The 15,860-nt window shown below is 37.1% G+C and overlaps 2 protein-coding genes across 11 annotated transcripts in view; one reads left to right on the forward strand and one right to left on the reverse strand.

Moving 5' to 3' along the window:
- The window catches only part of LOC100744487 (protein FAM8A1), a 35,544-nt gene extending 32,081 nt beyond the window's left edge, over positions 1 to 3,463 (reverse strand). Inside the window, exon 1 of the mRNA XM_024367034.2 lies at positions 3,399 to 3,463. Coding sequence (XP_024222802.1) covers positions 3,399 to 3,448 — 50 coding nt within the window. The 5' untranslated portion in view covers positions 3,449 to 3,463. The remainder of the gene's footprint in view (positions 1 to 3,398) is intronic.
- Positions 3,464 to 3,534: 71 nt separating this feature from the next.
- Positions 3,535 to 15,860, forward strand: part of LOC100747445 (5-hydroxytryptamine receptor 2A) — a 36,697-nt gene continuing 24,371 nt past the window's right edge. Inside the window, exons 1-4 of one of the 10 annotated variants that reach the window (XM_024367024.2) lie at positions 3,535 to 3,585; positions 4,476 to 5,015; positions 14,492 to 15,414; positions 15,545 to 15,836. In XM_024367024.2, coding sequence (XP_024222792.1) covers positions 15,055 to 15,414; positions 15,545 to 15,836 — 652 coding nt within the window. In that variant the 5' untranslated portion in view covers positions 3,535 to 3,585; positions 4,476 to 5,015; positions 14,492 to 15,054. Of the gene's footprint in view, positions 5,020 to 14,368; positions 15,415 to 15,544; positions 15,837 to 15,860 lie in introns of all 10 variants that reach the window. The other 9 variants (XM_024367020.2, XM_024367021.2, XM_033320285.1 and 6 more) reach the window with 9 other exon arrangements.

Here is a 15,860-nt window from a genome sequence, read left to right on the forward strand (position 1 = left end):
TTGCAATGATTTATATTTACTACGGGAAAAAAAGATTTCTATAATTGTCAAATACGACTACTTTATCGTAGGCACTCGATGAAGTTACAGAATCCCATTACGCTCGATGTCGCGATTTACTGACGAGTTGGTGGAGAAGAACTTTCTGCAAGAGAAATAAAAACACTCGAGATAATATTTTGTTTGGAAAGAAATTTAGAGGAACAACAATGAACGTAATAAGAAAAATCTAACTGAATGAACGATACGATAGACTGAGAAATTTTTGCGGCATTTAACGCGTTACAATTATTGCTACGATTATAATGTACGCAGAAAAATAGAATTTTCTTTTAAAAGTGAATTCAATTATAAGGTACTAACAGCTTTCATTAAAATATATTACGGTTTTTTGCTTCTAAAACTTGGATAAGATGAGAATCATTATCGATGGTAATTCCATCCCTTTCTTTTTATTCGAGGCGTGTTCGAACTTGCAATCTCGAAAAACAGAAAAGAAAAAGTCTTCGAAACTTGATAGAACTTTGGACAGTTTCGATTACACCAAGATACAGGATGGACGTGTTCGTGTTTCGTTTTAAATTAAATACGGAAGTTTTTAGAGTTTGCGGAAATGAGCACAGTAATTCCACGGTGGCTGGATTAGAATGATCCTTTTCATTCGGCTATATCGAGGCTCGATTTCGTTTATTTAGCGTCCACGTGGAATTCGAGTTTAAAACGAGCTGTTCGACGCAACAACGCATACAGTTTCAAGTTAATTTACATGTATTTTCAAGCTGGCGCGTTTCACTGAAAGTGCATTTGTCTTGTACAATATAATTTTCCAATTTATAAATTAAACGCCTTCGCTCATTCATTTAGTTCTGCAACATCAAAAAGCAATTGGAAAATTACATTTAGATGAAACTATATTGTCCTTTGTGATTAAAATGAAAATTTATATTTTTATGTATTCGGAAAAATGTACCATTCTTCTATTAGCCGTTTCACATTTGACTCTCGATTTTTCGAACTGAATACAGCACAATTTTACTTTTTATTTCGTTACACCAGCTATAACTTTTTAATTGAATAAAATTTTGTATTGAAATGGCATAAAAAGGTTCGTGGCTAGCGGTTAGTCTCTTAGAAAAAGAAACTAGAGGTTCGAACCTCACCGGCTGCAACTTGTAACATGTACCTAATACGGTACGACACCATCATTTATCAGCGTGAAAGAGCAGAAATTCTTGACGCGAATAATGAGTTGTGCAACAGTGCAAACGTGTTCGAATTCTGACGGGAATTTATTTTCACGTTTAACCGAGCTAAAATGCGGAATTCTGTGTTCCCCTCGTTACTCACGAACGACCGAACCAAGAGGCATTAAGTGTCCGATACATGATCAATTCTGGACATTTGATGTAAACGAAATGTTCGTTTCGATGTAGGAAACAATATATGCAAGTGAAATGTAAATGATACCTGATGACCAACCAAATGAAAAATAAGTTTCGCGTTCAATTTCGAGTTACAGATTCTACGGTGATCTTTTTAATTGAAATAAAACTAAAGGGTCATTTCAAGAGGGAGATTATTTAAGAAAGATCCTTAGATATAGGCATTTAATTATCAATGTCTTTCACGCAGGAGAAATTTGCAATTCGTCAAAGCCGTGTCGTGTATATAGGTTTAAAGAAAGAATAAGGAAAATGAGAAAGAAAAACGATTGTAATTAATTAAACAGACACTGTTCCAGTCTTACGGAAGGAATTCGTTATTTCATACGACAGTAGTTGAGAGAATTAACTTGAGGTAAAGGATAAATGTAATTTTTTAATGCGATATGGGAAGTTACGTTAAATAATGATTCTATAATATTGGATTTTGCAAATTTTACAATTATACGTTTTGAAGTAAAAAATCCTTCGAACGATCAACAGGACATAGCCCTGTGAATATATTGTACATAATCCACTTAGAGTTTTCCGTTGTAAAAATGAATCTTCTCGTATTTCTTTTCCTCCTTTATTCAAAGCGAAGATAAAGTCTCGCGTAATGTCCGGGTTCGATTCGATCCACGACGTTTTTTCTGACGTAATTCGTTTTTATCAGAAGATAGCGAACGTTGCGTTTCATCTTGTTCGTTATTTCTGGTATCTTCACCGACGTATTACAAACTGTATTAATTTCCAAGTTAGTTGAGAAAGGTTGAAATGTATTATTTGATGCTGGAAGGAATTTTCGATAGTCTAGTTATATTGGTTGTGCTGCACGAATATCCAGAGACGAATATCGTTTTCCAACTTAATATCAAACGTAATCCTGCCAAGAATGTCAATTCGTGAATTCGACGCGAGATTATCGACGATCGCGCGGTTACATTTTTCGATGTCATTTTTTTTCTTTTTTTACTAAAACTAATATAACAGATCGATAAAAACGAGGACGAAAATAAATTTGCTCCAAGTATATTCGATTTAAAAAATCTCCAAATGATTACGCGTACGATATTTTTCTTGCGATTTGTCTTGGTTGCAATCCAAATTTTTTGTCAAATTCGTCTTCGCAAAAGATTATTTTTTACAAGGAAAATATCATCTTACGGATGCCGAGAATTTTTATCAAAAGTACATAATTTTGAAAAAAGAAGAGAAATAGGAAAAGAAAGAATATTGTTGTCGGATGAAAGTACGAAGACTAAATCTAATTAAAATTAACATGCTTGAGAAGAAGACAACTGAGAGGATAAAGGGATGCGTTAAAAATATTATGGAAGCAAAATAAACGAAAGTTTTCGCAAAAAAAGTATTATAAAAAGTTGGAAACGAGCGAGAAAATAGAAAAATGCGACGATTAAAATCTGGTTAATCAAACATGTCTTTTACCTCCTTGTCCAGGAAAATTCGTGAAAAAAGCAACCTGTAGAGAGAAACTTTTTCCTCTTATCAACGTAAAAATGCAAAACTGCTTTCAACGGGGTGAAAAATCGAGTATTCTCGTAGTTTGTTCATTAATTAACAATGAATCTCCATCTCCTGATTCATGAAGTAACAACATTATTATCCGTCCACAGCATATTAAATGCGATTGCAATATCGATTGCAAACAGTATCTCATCGCAATTATTGTAATATAAATATTATGATAATCAGTTAATATATTGTGTTATTAATGTTAAATACGTACTCGTACTGTATTATTTGTGCGTTAATTCTCGCATATTACAAATAAAAATCGTTCGTACTAAAAATGACTTTTTGCATAAAACAAATATCGCACGTATACCTACGTATATTATGATACTAGTTCGATACCATTCATTCACCATATTTATAATAAATATTTTAGAAAGCAAACAAGCCTACGATATAAATTCTGATATACAGACATTTATCCATGATGATATTGCGAACCTTAGAGTGAAATATCCATTGAAGCTGAGCGAACAAGTTTTGGCGCGCATCCCGGTCCCTCTCTCTGTCTTTCTCCCACCCCAGGACGTAAGGCAACGCTACCTCCACCGAGTCGTCGCGCCTTCAGTATGATCCACGCGGCCAAACCTCGAGGATGCGTGTCTGGAAGAATATACATATTTTGACAGTAACCCTATCAAAAATATTACAATCGATATAAATTAATTCTCGTCGACTCTGTGACTGTAGGAATGCACCAAGTAATTATTGTTCCGTGTTCGTTTAATTTATATATAGTTACGTTCTTCAAAGTGAACTGATTTATGCCGATCGTCGATTCAAAATCACAAAAAAATTCTTCCAAGATTTTTGAAACATTTAAGGAAATTGATACGACTGTGTGAGAAATTTGAATGAATTTGTAATTTCGGGGTTTAAGTCGCGAAAGTTTAATGACGAATGTCCGCGTTCCCATCTCCCATTTCCTTTCGAAAATATTCGTGTTTCGAGAAACGATCCTTATTTCTCAGAAATGGGAACTCAAGGAAACTGATCTCGGCTTTTGAAATAGTTTTAGAAGCTACGAGATCGCGATTTGATTGATCCTTTATGCCGTTCTAAATCTTAATCTACGAGTAGTTTCTCTTATAAGGTTATACACGAGAGCACGAGTAAGCAACGAGTAATAATCGAGAAATATCGTTATACGAGACGAAGAGGAATCGTTTTCGAAATTACCTGCATACCGGCGAGAACCAGTTCCAAGCAAAACGGGATAGGATTTCAGATTCTCACTGATCGTTCTAGATTCTAGATTACTTGTAAACACAGCGTGGCCACAGAATCCGCGTGACTCGCACGAGAGGAAAAGAAACGCGTAATTTGAATCCATTAAAAAGATCGAAAGATGGAAGGTACTGCGACGACATCTCGCGGTACAACTTCACGCGCGAATAGGCAATAACGAACTACATGCGTTAAAACTGATACTTTAGTCAAATAATTGGAACTGTTAATGAATAAATAGTTTCTATGAATACGTGTATGTTACATCCGCGATTTCGATTGTTTTTGTAGAAAACTTCGAAGTTCTAGAATTTGATACGTTGGAGTTAAACTTGCAACGATCGGTTGCCACTTGAACACTCACGATAACCCACTTGATTCTTAATGAAACCATTCAACGATCCCACTCATAGATTCATATCTTGGTCGAGGATTCGACCATGCTTTTCTCTATGATAAAACGAGAACGGTTCGACTGTCGATTTTATTAGTTGGACCTTTACCAATTTGAAATTTAAGACGACGTCGTACCACCTCCAGTTCCGAATGCTAACTGCCTGATGTTGGACACGAGGCGTAATTGTCGCACAAATCGCTTCAATATATCGATTATCGGGTATCGTTCGATTCGGTTAAAGAATCTCGCGGTGATTTCCCAGTGCTGTGAATACCATGAGTAACATTGACGTTCGAATCTCCGTTGGTGCAGTGAAAAGATCGAAGAAAAGTATGATATTGTGAACGAAGAATTGTGCCATGACGAAAGAGAACATGAGCAAGAAGGAAACTGAAGAACTGGAGACGAGAATTGTAAAGAACTTGCCAAAAAATGTAGGTAAATTGTCTATCAAATGTTTCAGGTTAGGATAATTTGAAATTATGCAGCGGGAAGCCGTGTGTTCGTTCTTTCCGTATTTCACATTGACTTTTCCTGTGCCTTTCTGTATATAAGGTGATTCCGAAATTATGGAATAAACGATGAATCGAAAATAGAGAATAAAATTCTTCATAAAATGTTCCATTTTCAGGGAAAAATGTAGCCTGAAAATTTGCTTAGTACGTATATGCGAATTTGGCTAATACTCGGCTGGACACGAACAAGCAATCAACAGGAGATTATTCTACATGCAAAAATGAATGAAAAGTGAAGAATAAAATTTGTTCGTTTAAGGTTTCATTTTCCACAAAATAGGATTTGTTCGCGTTTGGTCAAGAATTAACCTGGTACATTCGTGTTCAGAAATATCTCCAACTTGAAGTACTTTTTAAACCAGGATGGCTAAATTAAACGCGGTAATGTTCGAATAAAATGAATAATACATTTTATTTTATTATTTTTATTTGTAATTCACATAATATAGCGTGGAGAAGAGTGTGCTGATACATTATCGTTAAATGTAGGACTCTATTGGTGTACGAAGAAATTCAATTAATTCTAAATCACGATTGAAATTCGGCCTTATCTATGCCTGGATTAAAATATCTTTCTATTCATCGTCCTATAATGGGATGCAGATTCTATCATAACGAAGTGCAACACCGCGAAAACGAATCTGTTGCCCCTTTATAACCTAATCTGGCTCGGAAGTACAAGCAATTTATACCATCCCGTCGTTTATTTCTTTTTTGTTCTCTTGTTATCGATGGAAAAGCATAGTACTAAATCTTGTATGTTACTCTAGTAATTTTACGAAAACGTAGTTTTAGGCCCCGTTACCAGAGGCGTTTCATTATAAATTTCTTGATGGGGGATCTCCTTTAATAAAAGTTTCATTAAAATCTCCCTCGGATAAAAGATATATTTCCCCGGTGTAAAAGTCGAATTCAACTTTAGCTATCGTTTCTTAAACAATAAAATAAAGATCTACGAAAAGATTGGCTTCTTGTCAGAATAAAATATAGAAATATAGGTGAGTTTTTTTAATAGAAATGATAATTCAGTCTCTATGATTTGTAGTTCCTCCAACCTACTTGTATTCGATTTGTCTATTTATTATTTGTATATCTATTTAAAAATATGAAATCGCGTAAACATATACAATTTAACGATCGTTAGTTGATACATTTTCTATCGATAAATTATCGCCGTTTTATGCATCTTTATGCGCCACATGGTTTATCATCTCTGAAAAGAGTGAGGTTTTAAAAACGAAATATGTAGTTTTTTATTCGTTTCCAATAACGTTATTGCTGCACGGGCCGCGAAAGCATATCGAAAGTCTGAACGGGGTTCACCGTGCCATCTCTGCTCGTAAAATATCACTATGCGATCGGTGATTGACGTTTTGATAGAATCTGTTTTTAGCGAAATGTGTTTTACATCAGCTTCTTGATTCCTGTCTTTCTCGTATATTCTTTACTTTCACAGTTGCTGAAATCAGGATTGTGTGAAAAAGCAAATAAATTTCTACAAAAGTGGTAGCCATATACATTAATTCCTTTTTCGTTGCAGCGTAAGAAATTTAACTGAATTCTATTAAGCGCGCTTCATAAAATTGCATCATATCTCTTGGACGTTAGTGTCCCAGCAAAGATAATTTTCATTTCCCGTCGAGTTTTACATACCAGCAAATCTTTTATTATAATAAGATAAAAACCATCAGTTCTTCTCTCTAACATACAGTGAGTTTCATTCTTCAAAACTAAAACGTATAGGTATTTTCTAAAGAGCATTTTTCAAATACAAATAGTGGCAGGAGATAATAGAAATACCTTCTTCTCGTCGATGTTTCTTACCAGTTTAGAAATATATTTAACCGGTTACAATTTTGTCAAGCAGCATGCATTAATTTTATCCAGAACTTTATATTCACGATCCGAATATAACGTAACTCTCTGTGCTGGGAAATTTTTGCTAACATGAGAGAGATCTTTCCACAGCGCTTCACGTACACCTCATAAAATTGTAGATAAAATTGTCCGTAAAGTCACAGATTTCGACGTGCAACAACTTTGAATCCATAAAACAGACAATTAATTGTCTACAGTTTCCATTCACATTAATTGCCATGGCTAATTATCTATATAATTAAATGAAACGTCGTGACTAATGACGTTTTGATAAACTAGAAATGCTGGAATAAAACAGTGACATTGATAACAAATGTAAAAATTTGTTTGTTCGTGAGTTTACTCCGTTTTGAAGTTTGTTAACTATTAGCGATGAAATCCGATATTTCCATAGACATTCTTTTCTCGTTTTTATCCAATCTTCGTATTTCACCCCTGATTAGTGTTTCATTTATTGTTTTTTTAGCATTGTATAGATGAATAAATTTCACAATGAATTTTCTTCTCCGGTGAAACGAAGAAAGAACGATTCTTTGTATAGCGATAGCGAGATTTACAAATGTTTTGCTTTGTATTGATTACTTAAAGTATCTCATTCTCGATTCGCTCGATTTGGGTTTCTAAAAAGGTTCCGAATGAATATGCAGATCGGCATGGTATGTCAGTTAAAATCGAATAGTAACGATAAAGAAGCAGAGGAAAAGGAATTCCCTTATGTTTAGTACGAGTCGAGTGACCTTTATCTTGTTAATACATAGAACTTAATTAACGAGCATTTAATCTTTCAAAGAAGAAGAAACTTAACAAATACATTCACGTATTAGGAACAGAGTGCACGAGTCGAGTGACTTTCTATAAATAGCTGGTAAATTTGCAAATTTAAACTGAAATTTATTCTTTGAATTACATCTAAAATGTAGGTTCCAGCACCGTTACCATATTTCCCATCGTTTCGCTATATTCTGTTTATTTCAGTTTTCCGACAATTCTACAAATGCGTGTACCGTGTTTAGTTGTCACATTGGTGCTAGTTAAAAAGGATAAATACCTGATAAATGAATAGGAAGAGATAGGAGACAGGAACAGAATAATCCATCGTGACACGAAACGCTGTCATTGGCCTTAGTAACCTGCTCTGATGTGTATCATATCTCGTTATCGAGTCGTATTATTTTCCATGTAGTCCCGTTAACAAATTACATCCGTATCTCGTTCCCATCGGTCGATGTCCAATCAGCTAAATTCAAGCTTTGCCCCCTACATACAGCACTGACACAGAACGGCCGATGCACTTTGTCCGTGATAGCGCGTCTATTCGCAAGCCTGCATTTTTCTAGATCTACCACGATTCATCTCGTTTTCAATCACTTTATTACCCTTTTTCTTCGTTCGTGTAGAGTTATGAAAATCTTCGCTAAATATTTCCCTTTTAACAGCCAATATTTTCGAGAAACAGCTGACAATTTTCCTATGGTATAATACAATTTAATTTACAACCGATCTTTAAGAAATATTGCATGATTTTTACAAACCTTCGAGCTATTATAAAGACATGTTGGGATCCTTGTTACCATTAATCATGATTTTATCTTCAATTTTAAACAGTGTTCATTCTGTTCGAACAAACGTCTGCTACTTATTTCACCATTGTTTCCAAATGTTACCTTTCTTAACGTTATTTCTCCTCTCGTCACGATCTTATAGAATTAATCAAAATTTTAACCAGTGGAGATGATCGTACGAGCAAGTTTCAGACACTCGTCTGCGCGACGTCTGACAGTAAAGTAATAACATCGGGAATTCTCACAATTGGATACAGGGAATCGTAACGTGTACTATCTCGAGTTTATCGCGCCGAACGAATTGACCAGAGTTTTTCCAAAATTGGGAATCTTGTTTACGTCTATATTCGTCGCCGCGATAATTACAAAGGTAATTAAACACGATGTGCGAGCTGCTCCGCGAGAAACGTTTACGAGGCGGGCAACTTGAAACGCGTTTCATAATTAGAAATTTCCAAGATGAGACGTTTAAGAACGCTTCATGGGTCCTAGTCGGGAAGCTCAAAGTGTATCACTGGGAAATTGCAATCGTTGAACTAGTCCGTTAAAGTTGGCGATTCCTTTTTCTAGGGATATTAGCGTTTAACTCTGCTTACTGATCGTATGAGAAACTTATTAAGGAATTTTTAAACATACGATAACATAGAAAATGAAAAATATTCCTACGAGAGACGACGTCTCTAGTTGACTATCCGTGAGGCTTTGAGCGTATAAATTTTTTAGGATTTTCTACCTTTGGACATGCTTTTCCTACAAGCTGGAACAATTTGTCGTCGTAGCAGACCGTAATTCTCGCGACGTTTGTCTCGAACTATATATGCAAGTGAAAAATGGTGTGAATGTAGAGAGAATAACTAAAGGAAAGGGAGCACAACGTATCCTTTTGCTATCAGTAAGGCGAACGACGATGCTCGTACAATTGAAATCGTTCCTCCGCTGTGATTCTTCTGGCTTTGAACGGAATCAACGATAAAATGTTGTTTCATTTGGAAAACTATTTTAGGATTTTCAACATGTTTCTTCGCATCTCTATCGAGAAAGCTGAATCTTCTCGTTTCTATAATTCTTATACGTATTTGACGTATTTGCTTTCCTTTTCGTATTATATTTCGTATTATATATCTGGTATATTTGTGACTGTATTATTACATTTACGCATTGCTATATCTCCAAATGTCTATGTAGAATTATCTTTCTGGTTTTGATTGCTCTAAAAGGTTGCAGCACTCGCCTCGCTATTATTTTTCTTTCTTCACATTTGATTTTATCGTATACCAATGGCAACAATATTTCACCAAATTTTCCAACTCAACGCCGTACACCGTTTAATTGATTTCACTGGCTGGGCATGGCGTCGAACGAGGTTCCCGCTGACCATTCCGTTAACGTACAAATTAATGACAACGCGTCGATATGCCTCAGCGATTTATCGGTGCTCGATATTAACGCGTGGCAGATAGTCTCTAATGCAGAGATTTTGCCAACGGCGAATTCGTCGATTTCATTAGCGCGACGCGATGTTTTTACGCCCCATATGCCTGACGATTTCACGCGTCTGTATATTTTAACGAGAATTGATAACCCAGCTAATGTTCTAACCGCACGGAAATTTCAGAAACTCGCGTGTTTGCGCCATTGCGGAAGAACTATAGTTCGTCGATGCATTGTTCGTGCCTGTTCCTCGTTCCTCGAGAGTAATCCACGATTCAAATGCATTCGTCGGTTTAGAATGGAATATATGTTTAAATGTTCTTTAGAGAGGATGAAATTGTGTGGCAGGATTAGTGGAAAAAATGAAAAATTTTGGTAGTCCAATATATCGATGAATAGAAGTTTCATCGATACGGTTACTTTGATATTTCTGCTTTAGTTTGGTTATGGTTTTCAACATCGACCGTGCTGTTCACAATTAGAAACGCAACTTAAGCGTGAAACAGATAGGTTCGGATTCCCAGCTGATTTCCACAGAATCTGATCGCATTAATTGCTGGAGGACGCAACAGATACTAATTTGCGGAGCGAAATGAACAGGTGATACAGTGAATGGAGGCTGAATAGAGGATTTTGCGAAAGGGGAGGGAAAAATTGCTGCCTTTAATAACTCTGGGAACTCATTTAATTGAATTAATACTATGTTAATATATGCTTTTCATTCGGCGATTCTTATCGTATTAAATATACAAAAATTAAAGAGTATCATAACGAAATAAATATAACGAATATTATTATATTAAAAATGAAAAAAATAACGACCCTTTGACCGATAAATGTCGAAATATATATTTTTCTTCGGGCTGAAGGATAAAAGATTTCAATCTCGATATAATCAATCTGCAACTTGCCTATTCAGAAAACTTTACATTCGAAACAAAGCACTTCTAATTAGACGCCTTGATTAACAATAACTAAAAATGCCAACTCGAACAGGATCAAAGAAATAAAAAGGCGGTTGCCTCCCACTCCTGTTGTTTGCACCGCTAAGGAGAACATCAAAGAATGTTTTATCTGCCTAGAAAAGAAAGCCGAAGAGTCGATAATCAGTCAAATACTTTTCGTAAATTCTCGAAGAGATAATTAGAAGTGAAAATAAGAATGCATCTTGTTGCCCGATATTATTTTAATGTCTTTTTAATTAGCATTTATATATATATATATATTCCATTTTATCATCTTGCATTGTCAAATTTCTTAATTATTGCCACTGAAATTAGCAGTGTTCATTAAAAGAGACCTTGCGACCACGAACACACAACTTTTGTTGTTCCGAATGATGTTTACGAGACAATGGCTCGTGTTAAATTCGGGGATAAAGCTTTGTCAATCACTCGGATGAAGGAACAAAGGAGCGTTTCATAAAGGTTCCCATGGCGAAGCATCAATAAGGGTAGGATTACGCCGATGTGTAATTTATGCTTGTGTCTTTTCTTGGAGACAGCTGAAAGGAAGCATCGCCCTCGATAAAAAGAAGCTTTTAAATGAAATAAGAACGAAGAAATAGAAGACTGAGACGATATCTTCGTCGAGATTACACGATATTGCACGATCAATCTTTAACGAGGAGATTTCGACGAATAGATTTTCGGAGAATTTGGGAATCTACTCAAGGCATTCGTTGCTACCGTGTCGTGCCATTAACAGGAAAACGGTGATTTTAAGTTTCAGGAATACCGAGGAAAGCGGAAGAGGAACGAAACAGCTTCTTCGATACAGAATTTCAAGAGATCCTTGGCTTAAAGCTTACGTTTCGTACTTTGATTAGTTTTTTCCAATTTTTATATCTTCGTTTTGTATCCGTAAAATTAATCGATTGCTCGGACAATAGAAAAATTGTAGCGGCCAATAACATACAAAAATGAGATAGGAAGTTCCCGCGAAACGAGAAAACTTTGTAGGAAATCGTTGATTCAATCAAGACGACCACTATCTTGCTAAGGTACTGTGTGAAATGAACCGCGAGCTCGCGAAACCAGTCTTCTCCACAAACAAAGCAACTTTCCGTCGTTACCGAGACATTTTCTCAAGTACCAAGTTGAAATATCGCGACTGATATTTGAGAAATGAGCCGTCGTCAAAGAGGCATGACTCTTGATATTTAGAGCATCCGTTCTCAATGGAGCACGAGTGAAACGCGAAAAGAAATGATCCGTACAGAATATGATCTACGAGCTTCTATGATTCACACTTTGATTAACGAGATGTATTTCTGGAAAAAATATTTCATGAGAGGTGTAATGTCTGGCCGGAGACGTTGATGGTTACGTGTTAGATATAAAAACGATTTGAATTTGTATAATTAGAGTTACGTAAACGAGACCGAATGTCTTCGTATCATCAGTGAATTCGTGAAATGGAAGAGGGTGAAGTAAAAGATAAATCGTTTGGTAATTTATGATGTTAAAACACGTGACGTTAAATATGTCATTTCAAGATTAACGCGAGTTAAGAATTTTTCAAAATCCTCGCTCTCCAAGCTCGATCTTAAACGTTATTTCTTCGCAATAAACGCTTTAAAATCGCGTAAAATTTGCTCCAACACACTCACACTGAATTTCGCACAAGCTTAAAATCTTATACGATGCTCTTGCTTTATCATCTCAAATCATATTTGGAAACATATTTTCGTACATTCTTTTCTCAGAATTCAACTGCGGTTCTAATAAAAATTCCTCGCATCATTTTCAATTACGTGTTCCTCCGTAAAGCGTTACGGTTTTCAGGAAGGGGCTATTTATGGCAGAGGCAGGGGTTGCACTTCATCATGTTCCATATCTATCGTTATTAAACTTCATATATGGGATGTTTTAAAACCATGACAAGATATTTCAAAGAACAAAAGAAGTCCTTCCACGGTGATTATGCTATCGTACTAAATGCCTCCAGCATAAAACGCAAATTAGAAGAGGGTTTAAACATATTCTATTTTTTACTGATGCATATTCGTTGATTGGAATTCTGTATTTTTGCCTCGCGCAGGATTGTACCTTGACTTATTGACATTAACTCGTTTCAGGAAACGAGCAAGAAATGCATTGTGTGAGAAGTTCGAGTCGTTTCTCGAGCGTGGATTGCTCGCAAGCGATTATTACAACCCTTAAGCGAATATTACAACTTATGTTAATTAGAAACTGTTTACACGTCATAACTAAGAGGCTAAATTCGTCGCTAATAATTCCGAAGTTCGCGAAGAAGACACGGTTTTAGTTGAAATGTAGAAAATTAAAGCCCGTATTTACCCGTATAGATTATACATGTATCATTTTCCAGTAGCAAATATTGAAGCTCAGTGCGCAATATTGTGTAATTCAACTTCGAAACTTTTCTCATTTAAAAAGGAAATTATTTGTACATTGTCATCCCTTCGTTCGTTTTAAAACCGAAGAAAAAATGGCCGGATCCATTTCTTTCGAAGAAAGTTGACTCGCTGAATTATACAGATACGAGGATCGATGCAGTGTCGATGAAGATAAATGCATAAAAAAAAACAATATCTTCTTGGTACATCCAGCGACGGTTTAACGAAATCCATAAATGGGGCGGCGTATTGTCGCGTATCACCATCCCTCCGCGAGCATGATTTATAGAGCGGATTTAGCCAAGATACATATCGACACCGATGTCACCCTAAGCTCGCCTTATTTCTGATCGATGCAATATTATTATATCCTCTTCAATCTTCGCCACATTGCTCCCTGAATAAAAATTTGTCGTTTACACAACACACACACAAAAAAAAAAAAAAATACTTCGTGTCCGTGCATTTTTCTAGTAGCCTTTCGCGTTTGTTTGTATTCTACGTTTCCATCGGTTTCCGAAGCTACCGATTTGTATGTTGTAATCTCCAATAAATATTCTACCTGTACCATCGACAATGACTTGGACATCTCGACGAAATCCGTGAAAAAATAATCGATCGATTATACGTCGCCTTTTGTCGTCTGCTATTCCTGCTTGAGACAATATTCTCTTCTTGCCACGATCACTAATTTAGCGATCGTTCCTTATATCTCGACTAACGCATTCCTGCAATATTTTTATTCGAATCTGGTAAATAGAAACTTTCAATGGAATCGATAAAATTGCCAGGAACGCTTGAAATGCCATGCGTCCTGGAACGAGGCGGGAAAACAATCGAAGGGCCTTGGAAATAAAAAACCGAGGGCTATTCAATTTAAAAACATTCCCACTATCCGAAGCGACAAAGGTTGGCTTCTCGGTCCCAACGGATCAATGTCGGAAACAACCATTTCGGTTTTGCCGTTGAAGCAACCCCGATCCAATTTTTCTTCTTCGCAGAATATATTTTTTTTTTTCTCCTCTTCTTCATTTTTACAGATTCGGCTGGGTTTCACGGGGCAAGCGAGTTGTTGGACACGCGATCGAGCATCAGCTAATAATGCCGTGAACAATAAATCGATTTCTCCTGGGAGAGCTTGAAACTGTCATCATTTGTTCTAGGTAGAGAAGACGAGGGAGCAGGTCAAATAAAACCTACAGCACGATCCCTGAACGCCAAAGTAGCGCAACCGGTCGTAAAGCGAGATCTGAAGAATCCATAAACTGACTGAGCTACGAAAATCGCCCTCCCCGCTAGCGCCACTCTGCCGACGCCGCTGCCCCCGAATAAACGTCCACCACCATCGTGATCGCGTCTCCCCTTCGTGCTTCCTAGTCCTAATTCGATTCGCAAGCAACGCCAAGGACGGCCGCCTTTTCCGAAACGTGTCACGCTAACCTTCGCCAATTTTCATGTACACGTAACACGCGTATAGTATCGGCGCAGTAAAATTCTGGCTCAGTTTTATCTCGTTCCGTAACCGTTCGAAGCGCTGGTGAACGGTGAGCCGTGATTTGAAAGAGTAATTATGCGGAATAGAAGACAAAGCGGAGAATCGCGAGTGAAGAGAATCGCGAGGCGTTGTTCGTTCGTGGACAAAGTGCCCTAGTTCAATGATGACTCGGTGTCTGTGAGACGTGATCTGTCGTTTGTCAGAGGACAGGTCGATGACGTTAGAACACGAATGTACACTGATCAACGGGATAACCCTCTGTTGATAAAAATTGCCGACGACATGGAGGGAAACCTGACAAGCTCCTGGACGAGCAACTTAACTGCGATGCTGTACCAGCTGCCTTGTAACGATAGCTTCCTTGGATGCATCGAGGAGTGTATGGTTGGCTCATCAGAATTCGATCATATGTGCACCGTGGAAAAGGGAACCTTCACGTCATCGATGACACTGTTCTGTAAGCCCTGCGATTACTCCAACTGCGATGTGAACGTGTCGTTGGTTCTCAGCGGCCTGGAAAGCATCGAGGGTGTGTTTTTGTCCAGGTTACCGAAATTCAGAGACTGCAATGAGACGAATTTCGATGATCAGGTGAAAATTCAAGACGAGATTTAAATTTAGCTTGACTATAAAACTGCCGGCGAAAGAGTGCCGTTAGTCGAAAAATTTCTCGTTGCTGAATTTTCCAATAACTCTTCTCTTTCTTTTGTTACGTTCACAGATTTTGGAATGCACGCCAGCGGAGAATGTAACGACAGACAACCTGACGATCTCTTGTTCGCACAGAACAAAATTAAGTTCGACGACGAGGGGCCGCCGTTTCGACTGGAGCTTTCTCTTCGTTGCGGTATTCATCGTGGCGGGTGGCTTGGGGAACATATTGGTCTGCCTGGCTGTGGGACTCGACAGAAGACTGCACAATGTCACCAATTACTTCCTTTTGTCTCTCGCCGTGGCCGATTTACTCGTTAGCCTGTTCGTAATGCCCTTAGGCGCGATACCGGGATTCTTGGGTAAGTTTTTACACGAAATATCAT

The sequence above is a fragment of the Bombus impatiens genome, unplaced genomic scaffold (genome assembly GCF_000188095.3).
Source record: "Bombus impatiens unplaced genomic scaffold, BIMP_2.2 scf_0264, whole genome shotgun sequence".
Taxonomy (NCBI): Eukaryota; Metazoa; Arthropoda; class Insecta; order Hymenoptera; family Apidae; genus Bombus; species Bombus impatiens.